General features: G+C 35.7%; 1 protein-coding gene across 1 annotated transcript; it reads left to right on the forward strand.

The window, feature by feature from the left end:
• Nucleotides 1-8364: 8364 nt before the first annotated feature.
• LOC126672734 (uncharacterized) lies at nt 8365-9176 on the forward strand. Its single transcript, XM_050366689.1, has 3 exons — nt 8365-8496; nt 8538-8797; nt 8888-9176. The coding sequence occupies exons 1-3, from the start codon at nt 8365-8367 to the stop codon at nt 9174-9176; spliced, it is 681 nt and encodes a 226-aa protein (XP_050222646.1).
• The last annotated feature ends 15699 nt before the right edge of the window (nt 9177-24875 follow it).

A 24875-nucleotide genomic window follows, 5' to 3' on the forward strand; every position in this document is an offset into this window, starting at 1 on the left:
ATGTCGCAAGAACGGGCGAGATCGTCATATCTGTAGCTTTAAGGAACTGCGATGGTCCCTTATTCGATTAGGTCTTGAATCTTATGTTGGAGGGTGATGCAATGATCCGTGTGATGGCCTTCGATCTAATGTAGTTTGCAATATGTGTTAGCAATGAAACTCGTTCCACTCGGGTTGGGAATCCTTTTTACCGTTACTGCCTTATTAAGTCCGCCGTATTTAACTCTTCAAACATGATGGATAGGGGTTTCTCGAGTTTAGAGAATTTTCTACTAGTAACTTTTGGCACACTTGAACTTTTTTGGATCTTCTTTCGAACAACATGTTGTACATTGATGAGAGGCTCTGGTGTAATGGGTCTTTTGCTCATAGTTCTGAACATACCCTCGATTTCATTCATCTTAGTAATCATGTCAGCCTTGATGACTGTTAATTCTTCCCTTGTAACAACGTCTCTGCCGATGGCTTTTGTAGGAATTTCGGTGCTTCCTTTCCTTATCAAATCTTGAATAGCATGTTTCAGGATCATGCACTGCTCCGTAGAGTGACCAAACTTCTTGTGATACTCGCAGAATTTGTATGTCGATAGTGGTTCTATACGACCATCCTCCAGTAGTTCTTGGGTGATTGCTTTTCCCAATTTTGAAAAATTTATGCATCCCTCTTCTTCAGAATCTGTGATGTTGGACTTTGAGAACGCTTTTTCTTCATCATTCGCCTTTCTAATCGAATCCGAGAACCCTTCTTCACACCTCTGACTTTTAGCCCACTTTCCGCTGATTCTGAAATGTCAGGTTGATCTTGCCTCATCTGCTTCATATCTTCGACTTCTAGTTTCTTCCATGTTGTGGACTGAGCAAACCATTGATTAATTCTTAACATTCTAGATGTCGTCTGGGTTTTCAAAAGAGTAGTCAAAGAGATGCTGATCGACTCGACCTTTTGATAAGATTTCATTGCCTCGGCTAGAGCGGTGGCCTGGTTCTGGTTATCGTAGTGCGTTATCTTGGATATGTCTGCAAGTAGCTGTCATAGCTATATTTTCTATATGGATGCAGCCACAAGGGGTAAGTATGTGATGTTTTGCATTCAAGATGCATGAGATGCGTGATATGCAAGGGTTAGTTTTAACATTTAGCACATAGTAAGTAGGAGTTTAGCGCATAGAACAATTGTTATCATGGAGACAAATTGTTCCTTCCAGCCTTATTTCTCCCACACACGTATTCCGGGCGAGGTTTTATTACTATGTGTTTTGGCCTGGACTCTCGCATCGCAATGCAAGAGTCGACGTATACCTGCAAGCTCTCTTTAGCAGTTCTATGGCAGATAGACAATATTTGTCAATGTAACAATTTTTTTCCCTTTCTGGAAGGTGTGTAAACATATAGAGTGGATGTGGAAGTCTGTTTTGAAACTCTTGAGTAATTTAGCCTTTCAGCTAGTGAAAGGAGTTCTTATTAGACCGATTATTAGGGGTTTGATCAAGCAAAGGAGTTTCACTTGATCGGATCTGGTACTTTTTAGGTCTGGCCTAACATGATTTTTGAAAATTTGGTTTTGAAACTGGAAAATGTTGTTAGGCCTGACCTAAGATTGAGATTAAAATAGTAGTTTTTTTTTTGAAAACTTGGATTTTGAATCATTACATTGACAGCATGCCTCAAATTAATCATTATATTTGGTTGATCCAAGAGGGTAGTGTCCAAGATGAATGCATGTGGGCTGAGTCATCGGGTTTTAGTAGTAGCAGTTTAAGGCTCCCACTGACTGATATACCTTTTCCGGATTTCCTAAATCACGAGTATAAGCGACCGAGGAACTGGGCTTTGAGTGATACTACTCCGCATAAGACGTTCTGGACGTTGGAGTTCATCGCCAAAGCGTGAGAGTGGCTATGAGTATCGGGGCTGGATATGGACTCCTAGAGAGTAGGTGAAAAAAGAAATGTCTAATGGTATGCATCATGTGTGAATACATCCGATAAAATAAAGTGATTGATAAGTCGAAAGTCGAGAGGTTATGTCCATGGCAACTATTTTTGAAAACAATTGAAAATGTTTTATGTTTTTGTTTAAAAAATAGTTAGTTTATCCCTAGTGGATTCGCCACTGTGAGCAGAGAGGAGGCTGCTCGCACAAACTTATAGCAGGACTTCTTTCTGAACCAGGTTTATAAAGAGTATGGAGTCGCCACCTAGCTCAGCTAGGAAATGCCTTTCATATTGACTAGATAACCTTACTCGCTTATGGGTAATATTATCTTATGCCGACCAAAAACCTGGGTTGTGGACATTCTACCGAAACGCGTGTACTTTGCTTATCAGTCACTTATATATTTTACAGGATGCACTCGTTTTATCTCATCTCAACATTCATGCAGTTCATGATATAGATTACTGGAAAGTAAACACTTATGAAAGCGTGTAAACAAGTTTGACTCGCATATGACTCAATCTAGACTGACATTTAAGGCAAATAGCACTTATTCCTAAGCATACATCTAAACCTGGAGGTTTTTAACAAGTAAATGAATAATGGCCGGTCTGGATTGATTTACATGCACAAAGCCTAAGAACCGTATGTAAACATTTGATTGATTTTATTTAGGTGATCTTGAATAACCTATACAACCATTACTACTTTTTCGTGGCAGTCCTAAGATATCTAGGTGATGGGCTGGATTTGCTTTTATTTAGATAAATTACGTGGTTAAACCTTTAGCCGGTTAATATTGATTTGGGTAGCTTTTAAAAAGCAGTAAATAGTATTGACATGCACATGGGCAGTTGTTTATACATGCAGGGTGGGAGATACTTTTAAATCTCGTTGACTTTTTGAGTATCCGGCATTCGTGCGGTAGTTGACCATCAGTCTGGTCAGAACGGGTTTTCAGGCTGAACATAATAGTTGTGTGTCTCGTCGTCAAGTTGCTATTGGTTTGAACCGGGGTCCATTTCGAGTTCTAGTGGGCCCGGAACTCGGCCTGGAAGTGGCTGGGTTTGTTAGTCACGGGGTCATGGTCCCGGTTTATGCTATATGTTACATACTTGGGCTTCTGGGCACGGATTAGATTGGTTCTGGCCCATTGCAGTGCATAAATGTAAGGTTCCGTCAGTTAGCTACGTCTGGGTTCAAACCGGGCCTGATTCCGAGCCCGAACGAGCCCGAAAACGCGTCTGGAAGATGGGATTGAAGTCTAGAAGATCTGGGAGGCTGGTTCTGGAGGCAGGCGAGGGATGAACTGGGCGCCGGTATGACTTCTGGCGCTAGCATCATAGAGCGGCAGGGCCGCCGGAGGATGCAGGGGCAATTAGCAGCAGTAGTTATAGTAGTTATTTTGGACGTTTTCAGTCCGTTTCAGCTCGTTTTAGCTACGTTTTTGTGCAAAAATAGTCAAAAACGCATAAAACGAAACAAGGAATCTAAATATGATAGGTAAGGAGTGTTTATAGGTGATTCACAACATCAAAATCAGTCAATTGCAGCAGTTTATAGACTAAGTAAATCATGCAAAATAAGTTTAAAAAAAAACCTAAATATGCATTCAAGGTGGTTTAATTGTCTGGATTTTTGGAATTAAGCATACAAAACATATTAATCTAGCTATTAACATGCTTCCTAGTCAGTTTTTATGGCAATCATGGCAAAAATATTAAAAGCAGCAGTTATGGAAGTTTATGACAGTTTATTAGCAATAAACAACCTAGCATGCCATATATAACAACAAATTAGAAGTTCTAATTTATGCAGTAGTATATATGATAAAAGACAATTATGGGTCCTCAGAAGTACCATTCTGAGTCCTTGACTCGTTCGATGATGGAGAGGATGCAGAATCCAGCTTCGACTCTTGTGCAGGACTTATGTTCTTAGAGAATCAAAGCGTTCTTAGGTGTTTTTGAAACTAGAATTGAATGATTTTGGTGTGTGTGTGTGAGAGAGTGTATATTCGGCCAACTTGGGGTTTTTTCCTAGAGGGGGACTAACTTTATAGGGTTTTTACTTACTGGTGCCACCTTTAGCTAGGTCAGCTTAAGGCTATATTTATAGAAGAAATTAGGGTTTCCTAAGGTTTTGGCTAATTGCTATTTTGCCTAATTGCAATCCTAATGAAATTTAAAGCGTTTATGTTTTGAAATAGAGTTTGAATCTTTAAAACTTCTATTATTCTTTATTAAATTAGGATTTTAGTTTGATGATGAGGAAAAAGGGCGCTAAAAGTCATTTTGGTGCTTGAAAGTCTTAAAAGAGTTTTTTGGCCCCCATGGGTTTAGATTGTTAAATATTGGAGGAAAAAGGATGATAGAACTATGTTCATTGGATAAAGAAAAAAGATCAAGGACGGAAAGTCGTAAGTGCATAAAAATGCAGCTAATAACGTCAGGGAAGAAGGTGTCAAGAAAAAGGTTTGTCAATAGCAGTTGATGTTATTGCGTTAGAAGTGCAAGAGTTGGAATAATGATTCCACGCACCGAAAAATACGTAAAATAAGTAAAGCATAACCATCATAGATAGTGGTAAAGATATTCATCTACAAAAGTAATTTAGTTTGTAAGAAAAATCGAGGACAAATTTTTTAAGTGGGAAAATATAATACCCCGTAAATAAAAGTTATTAAAGTGGGCACCTGTCCTAATTAAACGGCATAAGATTTGCAAGTAGGTCGGTTTAAGATTTTGATAAAAAGGTTTGGATATTAAATTTGAAAAAAGAAGTGAAATCGGGATCAAAGGAATTTATAAGAAAAATGTTGTGAATAAAGTTTAAAGTCCCGTGAGCCCTTGAGGTTGGAGAGGAAGAGGACAGAAGCTGGGGTAGGTTTGAGAGAATTCGAGTGCTTGTGGATGCTTCCAAGCCTATTATCAGAGGGACAAAATTCATTAATCCGTTAGGGGAGCAGTGATGGATTCCTTTCAAGTATGAGCGCATACAAAACTTATGTTATTGGTATGGTCACCTTGATCACACCATTGTAGACTGTGATTCTAAACCCGATCAAACAGATGTTTCAGAATGGCCATGTGGTCCCATGATTCGTGCAACTCCCAGAAAACGCAATCTTATAGGGGGTAGGCAGTCTGTCAGTGGAAGTTATGCTGGAGGAAAAGATAGGGCAGCGGAGAGTAGTGCTGATCATCGGTCAATTCCATTAGCAACTAGACGGGTTCTGAATCTGAATAAAGATAATCTGGATGTAGTTACTAAAACCCAAGGCGAGGTTGGACTACTTGTGTGGAGCTGTCCGGAAAGAGTGTTTAGGGGAATAGAAGCGATGTGAATAAAGAGACTTCTCTCTCTTCGTGTGGTTTTGTTGAGATTAATGTAGAACAGGTTCACAACTCAACTCAGATTGTTGATCTCTCAGTTAAGGAGGTGAATAAGCAGTGCAAAGAGGCACAGAAAGATAAGTCAGGGAAAAAAGGCTCCTTGACCCGGCTTAATAAAAACCATGCTAATTCTGTAGGCTCAGTTGGAAAGAAAGGCACAGGGGCAGCTAAAAGACCCCTGGGGGATGGAGCCAACAATTTGGGAGCGAGCAATCTTTTCTCTAAAAAGGCTAGGGATGGTTTGGCGCTACAGTTTAAAAACTTTGAGATATCGGCAGAGACTGTTGATCAGTCCCGCCGGAAGCAATGGAAATCCTCAGCTGGAACCTCCAAGGTGTGGGTAATCCTTGTACGGTACGTGCTCTTAAATATGTTATTCAATCTAATTCCCCTGCTTTTTTTTTCTTATGGAGACAAAGTTATCAAGTAATGAGTTTGTTAGTATTCGTAATAGTTTTTCTGTCTTTTAATTCTTTTATTGTTGACACCAATGGTAGAATAGGGGGTCTGGCTTTGTTTTGGAGTAAAGTTTTGAATGTGAATATTGGTAGTTCGTCAAACAATCATAAATCGTTTGATGTGACTGATAATGAGGGATCCTTTGCGTTGAAGGGTTTGGATATCTATGGCTGGCCGGAAGTAGGTAATAAGCACCTCACTTGTGATCTTATTCGGCAATTGGGTTCTAATGGGGGTAGTCCAACTCTTATTTTTGGAGATTTTAATCTCTTCTTGTATCATTCTGAGAAGCTTGGGGGTACACTTTGTGCCCAAAGAGAGCTGAGAGTTTCAGAGATGCCATAGAGGACTGTGGATTGGCGGATTTGGGTTTTGTAGGAGATACTTTTATTGGGACAAACCAGAGATCAGATGACCAGAAGGTTCAAGCCAGACTCGAACGTTTTCTTGCTTTCTCAAGATGGCAGGATAATTATATTGGCTACCAGGTATTGCATTTGGCCAGACTCAAGTCTGACCACTGTCTTATTCTTCTTAATTCCTCTTGTTCTTCGACCTCAACTCGAGGTAAGCCTTATCGTTTTGAGAAGCTATGGATGACATATGATAAGTTCTCTGAAGCTGTTTCGTCGAGTTGGGACAGTTCAGGTAGCGGTGGATCAAAATTTATGGGACAATTGGAAGCTTGTGGTCTGAATTTGAAACAGTGGGCATATGATAATATTGGGAGTATTCGTGGTCAGCTCAAGAAGAAGGTTGAAGCGTTGGGCAAATTTCAAGCTAGAGACGGGAGGGACGAGGTAGATGATAGAGTGGAAGAGTTACAATCTGAAGTAGACGCGTTATTGTTAAAGGAAGAAATCAAGTGGAAGCAACGGCCACGTTCTGATTGGCTTAAGGAGGGGGACCGAAACACCAAATTTTTCCACCAAAAAGCGTCTAATAGGATGATAATCAATAGCATTCTTCGGCTGCGAGACTCAGATGGTTACTGGCAGGGTATCGAGGCCATCCCACGAATTGTTGAGGGGTATTTTTCATATTTGTTCAAGTCAGCTAACCCCACAAACCAAGATGAGGTTGTACAGTGCATTGACAAAATGCTTTCCCAAGATCAGATTGATATGCTCAATATGTCGTTTAGAGAGGAAGAAATACTCAGAGTCTTGAGCCAGATGGGCCCGCTTAAGGCACCGGGGCCTGATGGTATGCCGGTTCTTTTCAATAAATCTTATTGGAAAATTATCGGTAAGGATGTGATTCGCTGTGTCATGAATTTTTTTCATACGAGTGCTATGTCAGAGCGTATGAACCACACGTTCATTACTTTGATCCCAAAAGTTGCTGCCCCGGAATCGATGAAAGAGCTTCGCCCTATTAGCCTCTGTAATGTTATTTACAAGGTCATCTCAAAAGTTCTAGCTAACCGATTAAAATATGTTCTCTCCTCCGTTATTGATGAATCTCAATGCGCGTTTATCCCTGGGAGACTCGTTACCGACATTGTGTTGGTTGCCTTCGAGATATTCCACTCTATGGCAAAAAGATCGCAAGGATAGAGGGGTACTCTAGCTATTAAACTCGATATGAGTAAAGCCTACGATCGGGTGGAGTGGAGTTTTATTGATTGTGTTATGCGTAAGATGGGTATTCCTGAGTCGTTTTTCTGCGTTAGCTCGGTTTCTTTTTCCTTCCTTATCAAAGGCAAATCACATGGTTCTCTTAAAGCGATGAGGGGTCTTAGGCAGGGTGACCCCATCTCGCCTTACTTGTTTCTTATGTGCAAGGAAGGTATGTCAGCTTTACTTAGACGAAGTTCTCAGAGTGGCAGTTTATCCGGCGGTTGGACCTGCTGTGGCGGTCCTAGAATCAGCAACCTCCTATTTGCCGACGATAGCATTTGGTTCGCAAAAGCTTCAGAGAAGGAATTCTTGGAGCTCAAGCGGGTTATTACTCTTTTCGAATCGACTTCTGGGCAGGTTGTTAATCTTGATAAATCAGAGATGGTTTTTAGTGCAAGGGTCCCCTTGGAATCCAGAACTGGTTTAGCTGCTGTTTTGGGCATCAGGGTAGTCGAATTTTTCAAAAAATATTTAGGCATGCCCACTATGATTGGTCGCTCCAAAAAACCTATTTTCGCTTTCCTTCGTGATAGGCTGAATAAAAGAATAATGGGGTGGAAGGAAAAGCCTCTCTCAAAAGCCGGCAAGGAAGTTTTAATCAAGTCGGTGTCCCATCCGATTCCTACCTATATAATGAGTTGTTTTGAGCTTCCATCTACTTTCTGTGATGAGTTAGAACGGTCCACAGTGAAGTGTTGGTGGAATGGTGGTGATGACAAAAGAAAGATTTCGTGGGTGAGTTGGAAATCTATTTGTAAAGCCAAGAAAGTTGGAGGTTTAGGCTTTCGTAACCATAGAGCTTTCAATCTCGCCATGTTAGCTAAACAGGCGTGGAGACTCCTTCGCTTTCCGGATTCTCTCTGTTCTAAGGTTTTTAGAGCGAAATACCACTTGTCTTCAGATTTCAGGCAGGCCAAGCGTCATCGTCAATCCAGTTTTGCATGACAAAGCATCATGAAAGGGAAAGAGCTTATGGATTCCAGTCTACTTTGGAGAATTGGTGATGGTTGTTCTATTGACATTCGGCGGGATCTGTGGATTCCTATGAGTCACAACCGTAAACTGTTAGGTGTTATAAACATCCCTGTTGATTGTAAGGTTGAATTTTTATAAATCATAATACGAAGGATTGGAATAGGGATAGATTGACAAACTCTCTTCAAGCTGATGATGTTGAGAAAATTCTCCAAATTCCCATTAGTTCCCGGTTGCCTCCTGATAAGCTTTACTGGCCTCTTAGCAAGAATGGAATTTACTCCGTCAAATCCAGATACTACGAAGCTTGCAAGTTGTTGGAGTGCACTAAGCCTGGTTCATCTTCTCAGGTAAACACTGACTCTAGAATCTGGACAAAGGTGTGGAGCTGCTCAGTCCCTCCTAAAGATAGGCATTTTCTTTGGCGAATTTGCCACGATGCCCTCCCTTGTAATGTTAAGCTTGCGTAGAAAAAAGTCTGAGTCTCTCCTTTGTGTCCAAGGTGCCATCGCTCCGAGGAATCTGCCATGCATGCCCTAAAAGACTGCGATATTGTGCGAGGACTGTGGCTAACTTCTCCACTAGGTCTCAGGTCTAAGTTATCAGCTTGCTCCTCGATGACAGATTGGGTTGCAGCTATGTTCAGGTCATTAAAGAGTGAAGACGCTGTGATTTTTGTGCTGAGTTTGTGGGTTATCTGGAATGATAGAAATAATCTTGTGTTTGATAATCCGAGAGTCCCTCCGCCTTTCTTATTCCATTGTATTCCAGGATTCCTAGGTACAATGTAGCAGATAGGGACCAGTGATAGGAGTATTTTACTCCTATATTTAGGGTCGATTTTACTCGGTTTTCATCATGTGTAGTATTGTTTTTATACATTATTTGGCATTTTTACGTTTAATAGTGTTTGTTAGTGTTTCAGTGGAAATTAGGTGAAAACCGACTATTTGGGGCAAAATTATGGTGGATTGCGTGTACGAGTAAAAAAGCGTAGCTTGCGGACGAAGGAATTGAAGTTCACGAACGAGATTGAGGAAAAAAGGGGTTGTTCCCGTTCGAAAAAGAAGTTTCACGAACGGAAAACATGCAGAGTGAGCATGAGTCCCGAACGAAAAAGCCTTGTCCCGTTCGGGACTCAAGAAGGAATCAGATATTAAAGCTTTCGGTCTACAGTTTTTTCGAACGTGAAAGAGGTTTCCCGTTCGGGAAAGAAGAAAATTGGGCATGTCACGAACGGAACTATGGTTTCCCGAACGGGAAAGAAGAGAATTTGGCGTGCAGCAGATTTTGAGTTAGACTGAAATTCCTCCTCAAATTACAATTACAATTCCTATTACAAATTGATTTGTAATATGAATTAGAAGACTCCGGAACTTCTCCTACAATTTGTACTAGACTCAATTTAAGATGTAGAATAATGTAGAATAATTTACAATACATTAGTTTTAATTATTTTCTCTTAGATTAGCTTTTAGTTTAGTTTTTTCCAGCAGTTTATAAGTAGTTTATAATTAGTTTCTGCAAGACGATTGTTGAAGATTTCAAGTTTAATCAAGACGATTCTTTCCGAAATTGACAACTCCGGTATTTATTGTTTAATTATGCTTTCTTCTTCATCATCCTTCTTGTTTTGTTTCAGTTTTATTATGAGTAACTAAAACCCTTGTTCAAGGGTTGATATGAACTTATAAATTGGTAATTACTTGGATTGGATGGATTAGTGTTAATTCGTGTCTTAATTATTAATCTTATTGCTTGGATTAAATTAGCTACTTAGTTCATGATTTTGTGTTTAATTAACTAATTGAGAGATTGTTAATTAAATAGACATAGATAATTAAGAACTTAGAGAAAAACGCCGTGAGAGCGGGTTGAAATTTAGGTAGTCATTGAGTTTGCTTCATAATTATAATTTGATTATTTAATTCAGTTTTAATATCGTGAGAGCGAGTTAATAATTGGTTAGTTAATTAGGTTGTGATTTTATTCGGATCTTTGAGGCTTGAGAGGGCGGGATTCGGTGCTTTAGAATAGCTCGATTCACGATAAAATCACTAAGAAATCCTATTCCATAATTTTATTTATTTGGGACTATCAATCCTTGAGCTTTTTAATCTTATTGTTTTAAATCATATTTTATTATTTGTTTTCAGTTTATATTAGTTTAATTAAATTACAAATCCTATTGATTTTTCTAGCTAGCCGATTAAAGAATATTTGAAATTAGTGATTAAGTCCATTGTCTCTGTGGGATCGATACTTGGTCTTCCAAGTTATATTACTTGAGCGATATCGTACACTTGCGATTATTTGCCAACAAGTTTTTGGCGCCGTTGCCGGGGACAATTGCGTACTTAATAAATTAAGAGTATTATATTCTTGATTGTGTTAGCTTTTATTTTCTGTTTTTTATTTTTATTTTTTTTTGTGTTTATTGGATTTTACGTGGGGTGTTCTTGTTTTTGGGTGTGCAGGAAATTTGATATTTGTTGGTTTATCCTCAATTTGTTTTTGGTGTACCGATTCTGGAAGGAGTAATGGCATGGAATCAAAATTATATGCAGTACCAAAATTTTCAATATAACTGTGAAATTTGTGGGGATTTTGGTCATACTCGAGCTGAGTGTCATGCACTCTATTCAGATTGGAATGGACATGCCAACTATATGAGTGATCAATGGCAAGCTAGTGAAACTTATGGTTGGAACGATACTTGGGAGAACTTCAATGAAAATTTGAACTTTAATTCAAGTTATCACCCACATCAAAACGAATGGGATTTCAATTCAAACTTTGATAATGAACCACAACAATCACCGGATTTTCAGCAAAATTGGAATGTGGATGAAGGAAGCAAGATTGACGAATTCATTGAGGAGATGAGAACCGGTTTCCAAAATCAAGCCGCGGTCAACCACCGTCTTGAGACGCAAATTTCTCAATTGGCTATTTTGATTCAAAATATAGCTCAAGATGGTCTACCATCTACAACAGAATCAAATCTAAAAGAGCAAGTAAAAGCGATTGAGTTTCGAAGCGGAAAATCGCTTGACAATCCGCATGTTACGAAGGTGGTTCAAGTTGACGATGTGTCGATCAATAGTGAGGATGAGATGGCTGAAATTCCATATGTCGAAAAAGAACAGTGTGAGGATGGTGAACTTGAAACTCCGATTTTCCACCCAATTACAACATCCATGAGCTTAAATAATGAAAGTGGAGAGCAATTTGGTATTACGGTACTCTACAAGGAATTTAATAAAACCTTTGATTTTAAAGATCCATTCTTAGAAGGGTTTGATTCCGAGTATGATGGAAATAATACTAAATATATGAATATGCTTCATACTCCTCATGTTCCCTACTATAGAGTACAAGCATACTCTATATCATCCGAGTTTTTCTTGAAGGAGCCAACAAGGAAAAAGAGGAAGAAAATGCTACCAAGACGGCTTCCTCATGTTAGGTTGTATTTTTAGCAACTTTACGCGAAGAGTCTAGCTTTAGACTCTAACTAAAGCGCACTTGGGAGGCAATCCCAAGAGGTATTATTTTCCTTTCATCTTGCACTCATGTTTTTCAATTTTTTTTATTTCATTACATTGAGGACATTGCATGAAATAGTGTGAGGATGGGGGAAAAACATATCGTTTAGCTAGGATTTTTATTTAGTTTATTATTCTTATGTTTTATTAGGGTTAGTTTGTGTTTTATTATTATTTTGTTTTTCTTGTGTTTTTATGCTTTAATAGATTGTAGTAGATTGTTTTAGGGTGTTAGTAGTTTATTTTCAATGCCTTGTATCGTTTTAAATCTTTGTCTTTCAATTATGAAAAAAATGTTAGTTGATTTGGTGTGTATCTTAAATTAATTTGTCAATTTTAGATTTCCCCGAATCGATGAATGTATGAACGCGACTTCTTAATTCGACAATTGATAAGCGATGCTTGCTTAATGACTTAATAATTCGTTGACATAATCCGATGAAATAAGGGTGAATTCAAAATTTAGACTTGTTCAAATCGTTGAAACATAATTGAATAACTTGATGCGGATTCATGACATGTTGATTGTTTATTTTTATAGTCGTTTTTAAACTTTTGGCATAAGTAGCATAATTTAAGTAGGAATTGAGTTTATGGCATAACACTACACACTTTTGAGAGTTTTTGAGCCTAATTTCCTTGTTGTGAGTGTTGATTTCATGTTTTATTCCTAGAACTTGCTCGGTGTCCGTTTAAAGTTACACGATTGAGTTTTCAACAATTAGATGATTATGGCAATTAGGTATAACCTTTCTTTTAGACCACTTAAATAGACTACCCTTTATCCCCTAGATTACACCAATTTGAGCCTTAAGCCTTTTTATTGTTTTTACCATATTTTACCCTTTTACCGTTCTATGTTTTACCTCTTTTGTTTACCTTATCGACTTGATACATCATTTGTTATGACTATGATGAATATAGGTGATTCGAAACTCAAGATTAATGAAAAGAGAAAGTGAACTACATTGTGCTTAAAAGATAAAGTTACGCCTTGAAAAAAGATTGAAAAAGAAAAAAAAGAGATAAAAATTTGCAAGCAAAAAGCTTCAAAAGAAAAAAAATTATGAGATTGCAAAAAAAAAAAAAAGCAATGAGTAGAGCGTAATTCAAAAAAAAAAAAAAAAGAGAAAAGAAAGTTATGAGTTCATATAAACGCAAAACCGGAGTTAGATCAACCTAGAAGTTAATAGTAGTAATAAATAGTTTATTAAGTTGATAATTAGCCTTTGTTTAACCTTTTTACCTACCCTTTACCTTAGCCACATTACAACCCAATAAAAGACCATATGATTTTTGTTGATTACCGAATCAAGTAGCGGAGTCCGGGACTATGAGCAAGCTTATGGTGAGTATTCATGTTTTCAATTGTGAGCTTTCTTTGTTATACACCCTACTTGTTGAAATATTGATGCCATTAGCTTAGTTTTTACTAAATTGTGCTATGATTTGCCTAAGTGAAAAATTGATTATTTTCCATGTCCCGCAAGTGATAGTGAAGCTTGACGTGTGATTCAATTTGACCTTGTACTAATGAGTTAGTAACCGTTGTTATATTGAATTATGTCATAAAATTATTATTGTTATTCGATTGCATCATTATTTAGTTGTCGGTTTTAGAAGGTTGTTTTTCATATTATTCATAGGGTCGGGGATTTCTTTGATTGATTTATTGTTAAGTTATATGCTAATGATTTCTAACATATTTTGTAGAGTAAGATTTATTTCTTGCTTGAGGACAAGCAAAGGTTAAGTGTGAGGAGGTTTGATAGGAGTATTTTACTCCTATATTTAGGGTCGATTTTACTCGGTTTTCATCATGTGTAGTATTGTTTTTATACATTATTTGGCATTTTTACGTTTAATAGTGTTTGTTAGTGTTTCAGTGGAAATTAGGTGAAAACCGACTATTTGGGGCAAAATTATGGTGGATTGCGTGTACGAGTAAAAAAGCGTAGCTTGCGGACGAAGGAATTGAAGTTCACGAACGAGATTGAGGAAAAAAGGGGTTGTTCCCGTTCGAAAAAGAAGTTTCACGAACGGAAAACATGCAGAGTGAGCATGAGTCCCGAACGAAAAAGCCTTGTCCCGTTCGGGACTCAAGAAGGAATCAGATATTAAAGCTTTCGGTCTACAGTTTTTTCGAACGTGAAAGAGGTTTCCCGTTCGGGAAAGAAGAAAATTGGGCATGTCACGAACGGAACTATGGTTTCCCGAACGGGAAAGAAGAGAATTTGGCGTGCAGCAGATTTTGAGTTAGACTGAAATTCCTCCTCAAATTACAATTACAATTCCTATTACAAATTGATTTGTAATATGAATTAGAAGACTCCGGAACTTCTCCTACTATATAAAGACCTTGTACTAGACTCAATTTAAGATGTAGAATAATGTAGAATAATTTACAATACATTAGTTTTAATTATTTTCTCTTAGATTAGCTTTTAGTTTAGTTTTTTCCAGCAGTTTATAAGTAGTTTATAATTAGTTTCTGCAAGACGATTGTTGAAGATTTCAAGTTTAATCAAGACGATTCTTTCCGAAATTGACAACTCCGGTATTTATTGTTTAATTATGCTTTCTTCTTCATCATCCTTCTTGTTTTGTTTCAGTTTTATTATGAGTAACCAAAACCCTTGTTCAAGGGTTGATATGAACTTATAAATTGGTAATTACTTGGATTGGATGGATTCGTGTTAATTCGTGTCTTAATTATTAATCTTATTGCTTGGATTAAATTAGCTACTTAGTTCATGATTTTGTGTTTAATTAACTAATTGAGAGATTGTTAATTAAATAGACATAGATAATTAAGAACTTAGAGAAAAACGCCGTGAGAGCGGGTTGGAATTTAGGTAGTCATTGAGTTTGCTTCATAATTATAATTTGATTATTTAATTCAGTTTTAATATCGTGAGAGCGAGTTAATAATTGGTTAGTTAATTAGGTTGTGATTTTATTCGGATCTTTGAGGCTTGAGAGGGCGGGATTCGGTGCTTTAGAATAGCTCGATTCACGATAAAATCACTAAGAAATCCTATTCCATAATTTTATTTATTTGGGACTATCAATCCTTGAGCTTTTTAATCTTATTGTTTTAAATCATATTTTATTATTTGTTTTCAGTTTATATTAGTTTAATTAAATTACAAATCCTATTGATTTTTCTAGCTAGCCGATTAAAGAATATTTGAAATTAGTGATTAAGTCCATTGTCTCTGTGGGATCGATACTTGGTCTTCCAAGTTATATTACTTGAGCGATATCGTACACTTGCGATTATTTGCCAACAACCAGCTGAGTAGAAGGTGAGTTCCTGCTGCTGTTTGGTCGCCTCCCCCTTCTCTGATGTTGAAGGTTAACATTGATGCAGCTGTTTTGGTGGAGCGTAAATTATCAGTTGCTAGTGCTATTTGTAGAGATTCGATGGGCAGGGTGGTTCGTTGTGGGATATCAGTGTTGCATGGGATTGTTCATGCAGAGAGTGCAGAAGCTGCTTCCATCAGATTTGGTATTAATATGGTTAGTAACTTGGGTGTCAGCAAGGTGATGGTTTAGGCTGATGCCCTATCGGTTATCAACAGACTTAATGAACCTGGTAAAGCTTCTGATCAAGTGCAGCTCATCGTCGAAGACTGTCTTGTCGCATCTACCGGTTTAGAAGTTAGTTTCAAATACATTCATAGATCGATAAACCATGTGGCTCATTCTTTGACCAAATGGGGTATGTTTCTCGGTAAAAATTGTAGTTATGACGAATATGCTCCTTATCCTATTAGTGATCTTGTAACTTCCTTTTCAAGTTAATAAAGCTCCTCTTTTCTTCTAAAAAAAATTAAAGTCCCGTATTATTAATTATTATTAATAATAATCGAGAGATAAAAGATTATCGATGAGAATTATTGTATCGTAAGGTCGTATTATTTATTTGGTTATAAATAATACGTAAGTAATCGAGTTAAACCGGTTTATTGATCGTTTGGTTAAAAGAAAAGATAAAAGGTTTGATTGTTTAAAAGAATAAGATGAGGAACCAAAAGAGCAAGTTAGCAAAAGTATATAAGAAGGCTGATATGGAATGAAATCAAAAGAAAAACAATCCAGAAGCTATTCCTCATCTCAGTTCATCACCGCTTAACTTCGATCGATTAGGGTTTCTTTGTTTCTCATCTGAATTGAGTGATCCTTATACCGTTCTTTCAAAGATTTTAGTCCCCTATCATCTGAGATCATTAAATCATGTAATATTGCTGAATTCAGATTGAGTTTTAAGGGTTTTGAGGCTGTTTTAGGTTTCATGTATACGGTTGGATCGAAAACGTTATAATCACGTCGTCTTGATGTTATTTTGACGTTTTATGATGGTATTGATTTGGATACTGATTTTAGATTGAGTTTTGAGCGTTTTGGCATGACAGAAGCAGCTCGGGATGCAAATCCCGAGGTTGTGCGATCGCACAGCATGGTCTGTGAACGCACACTAAGCTGTGCAAACGCACAGTGCCGATTGCACGATCGCACAGTAGGCAGTAATGCCATTTGGGGCATTTCCTCCCTCCCTTGACTCGTGTACTCGGTTTTAAACCAATCGGACTATAAAGATACTATCACGGACCTTCCGATTGAGTATAAAGAGAATCGATAAGATTAATAAAAGATTATTGAATCGATATGAAAGATAAGAATGTTATAATCGAATGGACCATTAAGGGTATAAGTACATGAGATTGATTTGTTAAGTAAAACAACAAGTTGATCAAATAAACAAAAGAAAGTATTGATATCGGGTTATCCCTGGACCTTGGGTTTTGATATAAGTTTGGCGTTTATGATTTAAACACATTTCTGTTATTGTATTGTAACAAAGGTATCGTCAAGCTTTGAGATCGACTAGTTAGAACATCCGTGAAAGCATCGATCGACGTGTTTGAATTATCATTTGAGTGGATAGCGGTCATAGTAAGTTATCCATTACTTTTGTGTATTATTATGCAATAGCTATTTTGTGATATTATAAGCATGAGTATTAAACTGCATCGTATATTATATTATTTTATCGTTATATATGAATTTTTATATTGTATTATCGAGTATCTAGATATTGAAAACTAGTATATGATTTGGGGGAACGAGCTACTTAATGGGCGTCAATAGGCTGTGTGATCACTAGTGTCTGGTACGTCATAGAATAGTCTCGATAACTTTGTAGATTACTCGTCTCGTTTGATTAAATACGAGGTTAACTCGGTGGAATTATCTCGGAACCGATATCTAGAGTTAACTCGGTAAAACTAGCTTGATCGATCGTTTGGATTTGAGTAGTGGTAGCAGTAACTTGGTCGAATTATTTCGGGACTGTACCACATGGTATTGGTTAACTCGGTGGAATTATCTAGGACCGTACCATTAGGAATTTGAAGATTTGAAATCGCTCCTACAGATAGAAGTTTACCTTGTTGGGGTTGTTTACGGGATTAGGGTTTTGATCGGATAAACTTGCAATATATTATATGTTCATATATATGTTTTGTTTTGAATGCAATGTTTTTTTTTGTATAATATCATTAGTAATGTGTAATCTCATTCAGCATAGTCTGACCCTGTTGATGTTTACCCCTTTCAGGTGTTAATAGTTGGATTAGACATACATTTCCCTTTTTGTGCCGGAAGATCTTTTGACTTTTACAGAGTACGACTTCACTTAGAGTTGTAGTAGTATTTGGTGACCAGTTGTAGCCTAGTATAACAAGGTTTTACATGTCATGCATATGTTTGTACTTGTTATTTTGTATATATCTTTTGTTAGGGTACGATGTATCTTATGATCTTTTTGATGATATATTATGTTAACAGCTTGTATGTATACATCGATAGTTGGGCTAGTACGTATGATAGTTACGGAAGTTGAATGCCCATTAATATAGTGACAGATATGGCATCGATGATGTGATTATGTATATGGTATCGTATCGTGTTTGCAAACGAGTCTTCATTATTATATGTTTGCATGATTGTATTGTACATGTTTCCGCAAAAAAGTTAGAGTGGCCCTAGACTTGCTACGGGTTTTGGAGCTATCACTCCTATTCCCTAGCGCCAGTCGCGATTCTTGAGTTTGGGTCGTGATAGTGTAATAGACTAATTAGTACAGTGCAATGCTTTTCGGAGTTTGATTGTTTAATTCTAAGGACGACGTGGTTATTAGTCTATTTACACCCGAAAGCAGATCCGTGAAACGTCTTGAAAAAAAAAACGACCAAGCCCGATTCAACCAGCAATATCGTCCATTAAATTTGTTCTTTCACATACTGTTTCAACAACCAATACCAAATAAAGAGTTTTTGTAGGGATGTGGAAAAAGCCTGCAGAAGCTTTCTTTGGGGGTCATCCAGCAACTCCATCAAAGTCAGCTTGGTTAAATGGTGTGATGTTAGGCAGTCGAAAGCTAATGGTGGTCTTGGGTATAGATGCATGAATCTTTTTAATCAAGCGCTTTTGATGAAACTAGACTGGAATTTGATGATTAACAAGGATTCTCTTTGGGTTAAAGTCCTTAAAGCTAAGTATAAAGTGCCTGATGGTAGAATGGAAAGTTTACCGCATCGTAGCAACCCCTCTCACTTATGGCGTGCTTTAGGGAGTCTGTGGTCAAAAGTTCAAGAAGGTATTCGGTGGGCCCTCTGCAATGGTAACTCGATCTGTTCTTGGCTTGATACTTGGCTTGAAGATAATTGTATTTTGTGCAATTTGGTAACCCAACCTATTCCTTTGAATGAGATTGATGCCCTTGCTAGCAAGTATGTTGGGTTAGATTGTCAATGGAATTGGAGCGCCTTTGCCCATCTTCTCCCAGATGCTGTTTTAGCTAAGATCATTCTTTTTGTCCCTCCTTATCCTAGCCATGGTGAAGATTTCATGTTCTGGAGTTTTTCTCGGAATGGCAAGTTCTCTACTAGCTCAGCCTATAAAGCCATTGCTCAGCACGATTGGAGTACTGATGATAAAGATTGGAAGACTGTGTGGTCTTGGTATGGTCCAGAAAGAATTAAGTTTTTTCTCTGGCTTTTGGCTCATAACAAAATTCTAACGAACATGGAAAGGGCTAGGAGACATTTAGCTTCGGACGGTGTTTGTGGTAGGTGTAAGGATACAAATGAAGACAGTTTACATGCCCTCCGAGATTTTTTTTTTGTGAAGCAATTCTGGTGCAAAGTTGTGAGTGTTCAAAAGCAGAGCCTTTTCTTCTCTCTGCCTCTTAACTCTTGGTTGATGTTGAACTTAACTGACCCTACTATGTTTTGAGATATGGAGACATGGAATACCTTCTTTGGTATTGTTGTTTGGTCTATCTGGAATTGGCGCAACAAGCATGTTTTTCAAGCTGAAAATTCTTCAGTTGCTCAGCTGCATATTGGCATCCTTAACCAAATCAGAAGTATTGATAAGGCTAAGGAGCAAACGAAGTTACTGAACAATCCCCTTGGGTGTAATCAGAACTCTCTAATTTATTGGAGTTGCCCACCTTCAAATTGGGTTAAGCTTAACACAGATGGGGCTTTTTCTACTAGTTCTGAAGTTGCTAAAGCTGGGGGGCTGATTAGAGATGCCGAAGGTCACTGGATGGGAAGCTTCTGTATGTCGTTGGGCAAGGGATCAGTTTTTGAAGCTGAACTCAGAGGTGTTTATCATGGCCTGCTGTTAGCTTGGCACAGGGGTTTCAGAAGAGTCCTTGTTGAAGTGGATAATAAGAACGTTGCAGATGCGATGAACAAGATTTCGTCGCCAGGTAGCAATTTTAATATTGTTGCTGCTATTTTTGCTCTTAAAAATAGGGATTGGGATGTCCATGTCTCTCATATTTACAGTGAATCCAATTTCGCTGCTGATCATTTGGCCTTGTTGAATGCTTCGGAAGACTTCTGTGTTGTTTACCATGATAGACCTCCTGCTAACCTTCTTTACTGGCTTGACCATGATCTTCAAGGAGTTTCTTATAATCGTGTTATCCGTATGTAATCGTTTCTAGGCTTTGCCTACTCTCTTGTATCAAAATAAAAAAAAAATAAAGAGTTTTTGATCTTATTCAATGGGATGTAGATATCCAATTGACATGTGAATTTTTTTTAATTCTGCTACCGGCCTTAGGTAAAATGAGGCCATAGGCAGTGTTTTTTTAAGATTTATATTTTTTCAGTGGATAATTTTTAATCAACTAAATTAATAATTAATGAGAAGAAACAATTAAAAATTAAAAATAATTGTTTGAAAAAGATATTAGAGTTGGAGAAAAAACATGAGATTTTAAGAAAAAAATATAGAAAGAAAATATATATATATGAAATTTTTAAAAAGCACAAATTTTATTAAGGTAATTTTTGTTTGATTTGTCGAACAATCTCGTTATATTTGACAAAATTTATGGTAATTTAAAGATTTTTATTTAGTTCAAATTTTGTTAAATTTCAGGTAAGCCCATAAGATTCAGCAAAATTTATGGCAATTTAAAGATTTTAGTTTGATTTAAATTTTGTTAACATTTAGTAAGCATATAAGATTTATCAAAAAAAATTGGGTACTTTTCTTTAATGCCGTTGAAGTAATATACTAATAGCTTTTAGAGTTTTTTAGACAAATACCCCCAAAACACATAAATATTCTGAAGAGCACCTCTTGATTAAAATCTTTTGAAATTTACGACTTAATTAAGATATGTTACAAAAATAAAGTTTCAATTTTGAAATGTACGACTTGATTGATTTCTGACATAATACGACTTCGATTGGATGATTTCGAAGAACTGCAGGAGTTGATATAGCCACAACCTCCAAATCTGCAATTAAACCCACAATTTCTTTCAAAATCATTAACCCTAATCCGACAATGACATGCAAGAAAGAGATGGAGAGATACATAGAAAGATGGTATGAAATTGTTTCATTTTCGTCGATCGGAATTTGTTGATTGTGATCAGAGAAGCTATTGAGTACTTAATATCTGACACTATTGTTTCATTTTCTCTTCATGCCGTTGCTTTCAAAACTGGCTTGATATCTGACACTATTGTATCTAACCATGCCATTAACTTTTATACAAACTGTGAAAACATAATACATGCTCGTCTTGTGTTTGATGAAATGTCTGAAAAGAACTTTGTTTTTTTGGTCAGCTATGATTTCTAGTTATGATCATATTAGATAACCTTTCTTAGCACTTAAGTTGTTTTCTCAATTGAAACACATGCTTAATGAATATATTTTTGCTAATATTATGGCATTGGCTTAAGGGAAATAAATTTATGCTCGAGCATTAAAGTGTAGTTTAGCAGATGAGAAAATATGAGAAAATATAAAAATTGTTCAATCAAAGTAGTACATAATTTATTTCCAGCAAAACCCAAATGAAAGTAAACTAACCTGTGACCATCACAAGTAGGACACAAGCAAGGGTTAATAACAATAGGATCATATAAGGCGACCATTTTACAGTAACGTCCCCTTTACATAGCTTGCATAAATAAAACTCTTTTCCTATGCAAACTCCGTATAGCTTGCATATATAAAATGATCATTTTTTCTAATAATTTATAAATTCAATCAAATTAAGGGTGAGCAATTTACTATTGTTTATTTTTTAAAATTATAAAATATTAAACTTATGGTTCATATCGGTTTACTAAATATAAGTTTACCAACGGTTGACTATCAGTTCACTTAATAATAATTTACTATTATTTATTTTTTAAAAAATTATAAATATTAAACTTTTGGTTTATATCGGTTTACTAAATATAATTTTACGAACGGTTGACCATCAGTTTACTTAAAAAACAATTTACTATTATTTATTTTTTAAAATTATAAAATATTAAACTTATGGTTTATAGCGGTTTACTAAATATAGGTTTACCAACGGTTGACTATCAGTTTACCTAAACACAATTTACTATTGTTTATTTTAAAAAAAATATAAATTATTAAACTTATGGTTTATATCGGTTTACTAAATATAAATTTACCAACGGTTTACTATCAGTTTACTTAAAAAACAATTTACTATTGTTTATTTTTTAAAATTATAAAATATTAAACTTATGGTGAATATTAGGAAACCTAGTATTAAACTATTTTTGGAAATCTTGGGTATCTTAATAGTACACATATTTTTATAGTATATTGATTTAAAATTGGTGAATCTTGGGATATCTATTAGTTTTCATTGGATAACATGTTGGGGAACACTTAAAATTCTATAAACAAATAGTAAAAATATCCTTACACAATTTGATTTACTATTTTAGTTTTTATAAATTTAGTAGTTGTTTAGTAAACTGTTAGTGAACTTGCAGTTTTTTTTAATAAAAAGTTATTGGTAAATATTTGGTAATCTAATATAATGCATCTTTATACAATATACTAATAATAGTAGTAATTGTCTACTGGTTGTAATTGACATTTGGTAATCTATTGAAACACTTTGAGTAACCTATTAGTAAACCTATAGCAATGTTAAAGGAATGTAAAATAAGTTTTATTGGTTAACTTTTAAAAATTTATTAGAAAATTTTAGGGATATTTATTGGTTATCTTTGGATTACTTAATAGTCGAGAGAGTAACCTATTAGTAAAAGTATTTGGTAACAATTTAGTAAACCTTTAGTAACCTATTAACAAACGTAAATCAATACTATCCCGATTTAAATTGTTTTATTATCAGTGAGTATTAGGGAACCTATTAGTACACCTTTCTGAAAACCTTAGGTATCTTAATACTACACATATTTTTATAATATGCTAATACAAAATTGGTGAATCTTGGGATATCTATTAGTTTCCATTGGATAACCTGTTAGTAAACACTTAAAAATTCTATTAACAAATAGTAAAAATATCCTTACACAGTTTGATTTACTATTTTACTTTTTATAAATTCAGTAGTTGTTTAATAAACTGTTAAAGAATTTGTAATAAACTATATGTATTTTTCTTTATAAAAAATTATTAGTAACTATATGGTAACCTGATAGTAAACTTTTAATAAACCTTTATATAATATACTAACAAGAGTAGTATCTCTCTATTTCAATTTGTTAAACCTCTCTGAGTTTCACCATTAGTAAATTAGTAGTAAAGTTGTTTTTAAGTACCTATATGAGACTAACAGTAAAATTAATTTTTTTAAAGATAAAAATAAATAAATTAAAACTAATTTTAGTAAAAGTATTTGCTAATAATTTTAGTAAACCTTTAGTAACCCTCTAATAACAATTTGATAGTGTTAAAAAAACGGTGCCTTTCAAGTCAATTTCATATACGCAACCAAAATACTATCTTAGAGGCCTGTGATATTAGAATTAGTATTCTGGTTTAAGGGCATTATGTAGTGTAATGATGGTAAATAACGGTGCACTATCAAGTCAATTTAGCCATAGAAATTTCGGATTTAATGGTGTAGGATCTTAATTACGTAGTGAGGTTCATTGATTTTGATTTGCTTTTGTAAATCTGTTTCTTGTACTTAATTGATATGTTCATTAAACCTTTATGTACATCATTCAAACTATTCACATTGGCATTTCGTCAAACACTTGGAGTATATTCTTTAACTGCTAATATAGTACCATTATAGCCATTCAATTTTCAAATAAACTACGAAGCTTAAATGAAATTAAGCACATAATATATCTTACATAGAATTTGGAACAATAACAAAATTTCAAACTGCATAAATAAACTTACAAATTATCGTCATTACAATTCACAAGCTCATGAATAAAATGAACATTAATCAGTAAATTTTCCATCACACAACAAAACAAACAAAAAAAGTTAGTTAATTTAAAATTCAAAAAAAATCAAAAATTAGATCCAAAAAGAGAGAAAACTCAAAAACCACCGTTAAAAACGACAAAGTCAACAACAGTAAATCGACGGCAATCGCATTTGGTATAATTTCTTCATGAAATATCAACAGCTAAATCCACTAATTGACCTCTTTTCTTCACTTCCACCTCTCCTCCTCGACGACATTCTTTGCGGATAAATAAAATGAGAACGCCGGTGCGATTGTTGCGGTTGTTGTTAATGGAACCATATATAAAAATTAAAGAAGGAAGAAGGAATGTGAAAATAGTTCAGATCTGAAAGATTTTTGCAACTAAACATATTGCGTCGTATGTGTGAGAATAAAATGGACTTTAGCAGTGCTAACCCTAATTTCCTCTATTTCATATGGTGATTTTGCAATGAAACAATTTAATCCGTACCCGAGAGATTAATTAGGCCTTTGGTGGTGCTGGGCCTAATTTCCTCTATTTTTAATTTGGCCAAATTGATTACCTTTAAAAGCTAGAGGAAATTAGGCCCAGCACCACCAAAGGCCTAATTAATCTCTCGGGTACGGATTAAATTGTTTCATTGCAAAATCACCATATGAAATAGAGGAAATTAGGGTTAGCACTGCTAAAGTCCATTTTATTCTCACACATACGACGCAATATGTTTAGTTGCAAAAATCTTTCAGATCTGAACTATTTTCACATTCCTTCTTCCTTCTTTAATTTTTATATATGGTTCCATTAACAACAACCGCAACAATCGCACCGGCGTTCTCATTTTATTTATCCGCAAAGAATGTCGTCGAGGAGGAGAGGTGGAAGTGAAGAAAAGAGGTCAATTAGTGGATTTAGCTGTTGATATTTCATGAAGAAATTATACCAAATGCGATTGCCGTCGATTTACTGTTGTTGACTTTGTCGTTTTTAACGGTGGTTTTTGAGTTTTCTCTCTTTTTGGATCTAATTTTTGATTTTTTTTGAATTTTAAATTAACTAACTTTTTTTGTTTGTTTTGTTGTGTGATGGAAAATTTACTGATTAATGTTCATTTTATTCATGAGCTTGTGAATTGTAATGACGATAATTTGTAAGTTTATTTATGCAGTTTG

The sequence above is a fragment of the Mercurialis annua genome, linkage group LG3 (assembly GCF_937616625.2).
Source record: "Mercurialis annua linkage group LG3, ddMerAnnu1.2, whole genome shotgun sequence".
In the NCBI taxonomy this organism is placed as follows: Eukaryota; Viridiplantae; Streptophyta; class Magnoliopsida; order Malpighiales; family Euphorbiaceae; genus Mercurialis; species Mercurialis annua.

Coding starts and splice junctions, on each gene's coding strand:
- LOC126672734 (XM_050366689.1), top strand. CDS start 8,365: ATGAAAGGGAAAGAGCTTATGGATTCCAGTCTACTTTGGAGAATTGGT. Junction 8,497..8,537: donor TAGGTGTTATAAACATCCCT/GTTGATTGTAAG, acceptor CATAATACGAAG/GATTGGAATAGGGATAGATT. Junction 8,798..8,887: donor TCAGTCCCTCCTAAAGATAG/GCATTTTCTTTG, acceptor TTTGTGTCCAAG/GTGCCATCGCTCCGAGGAAT.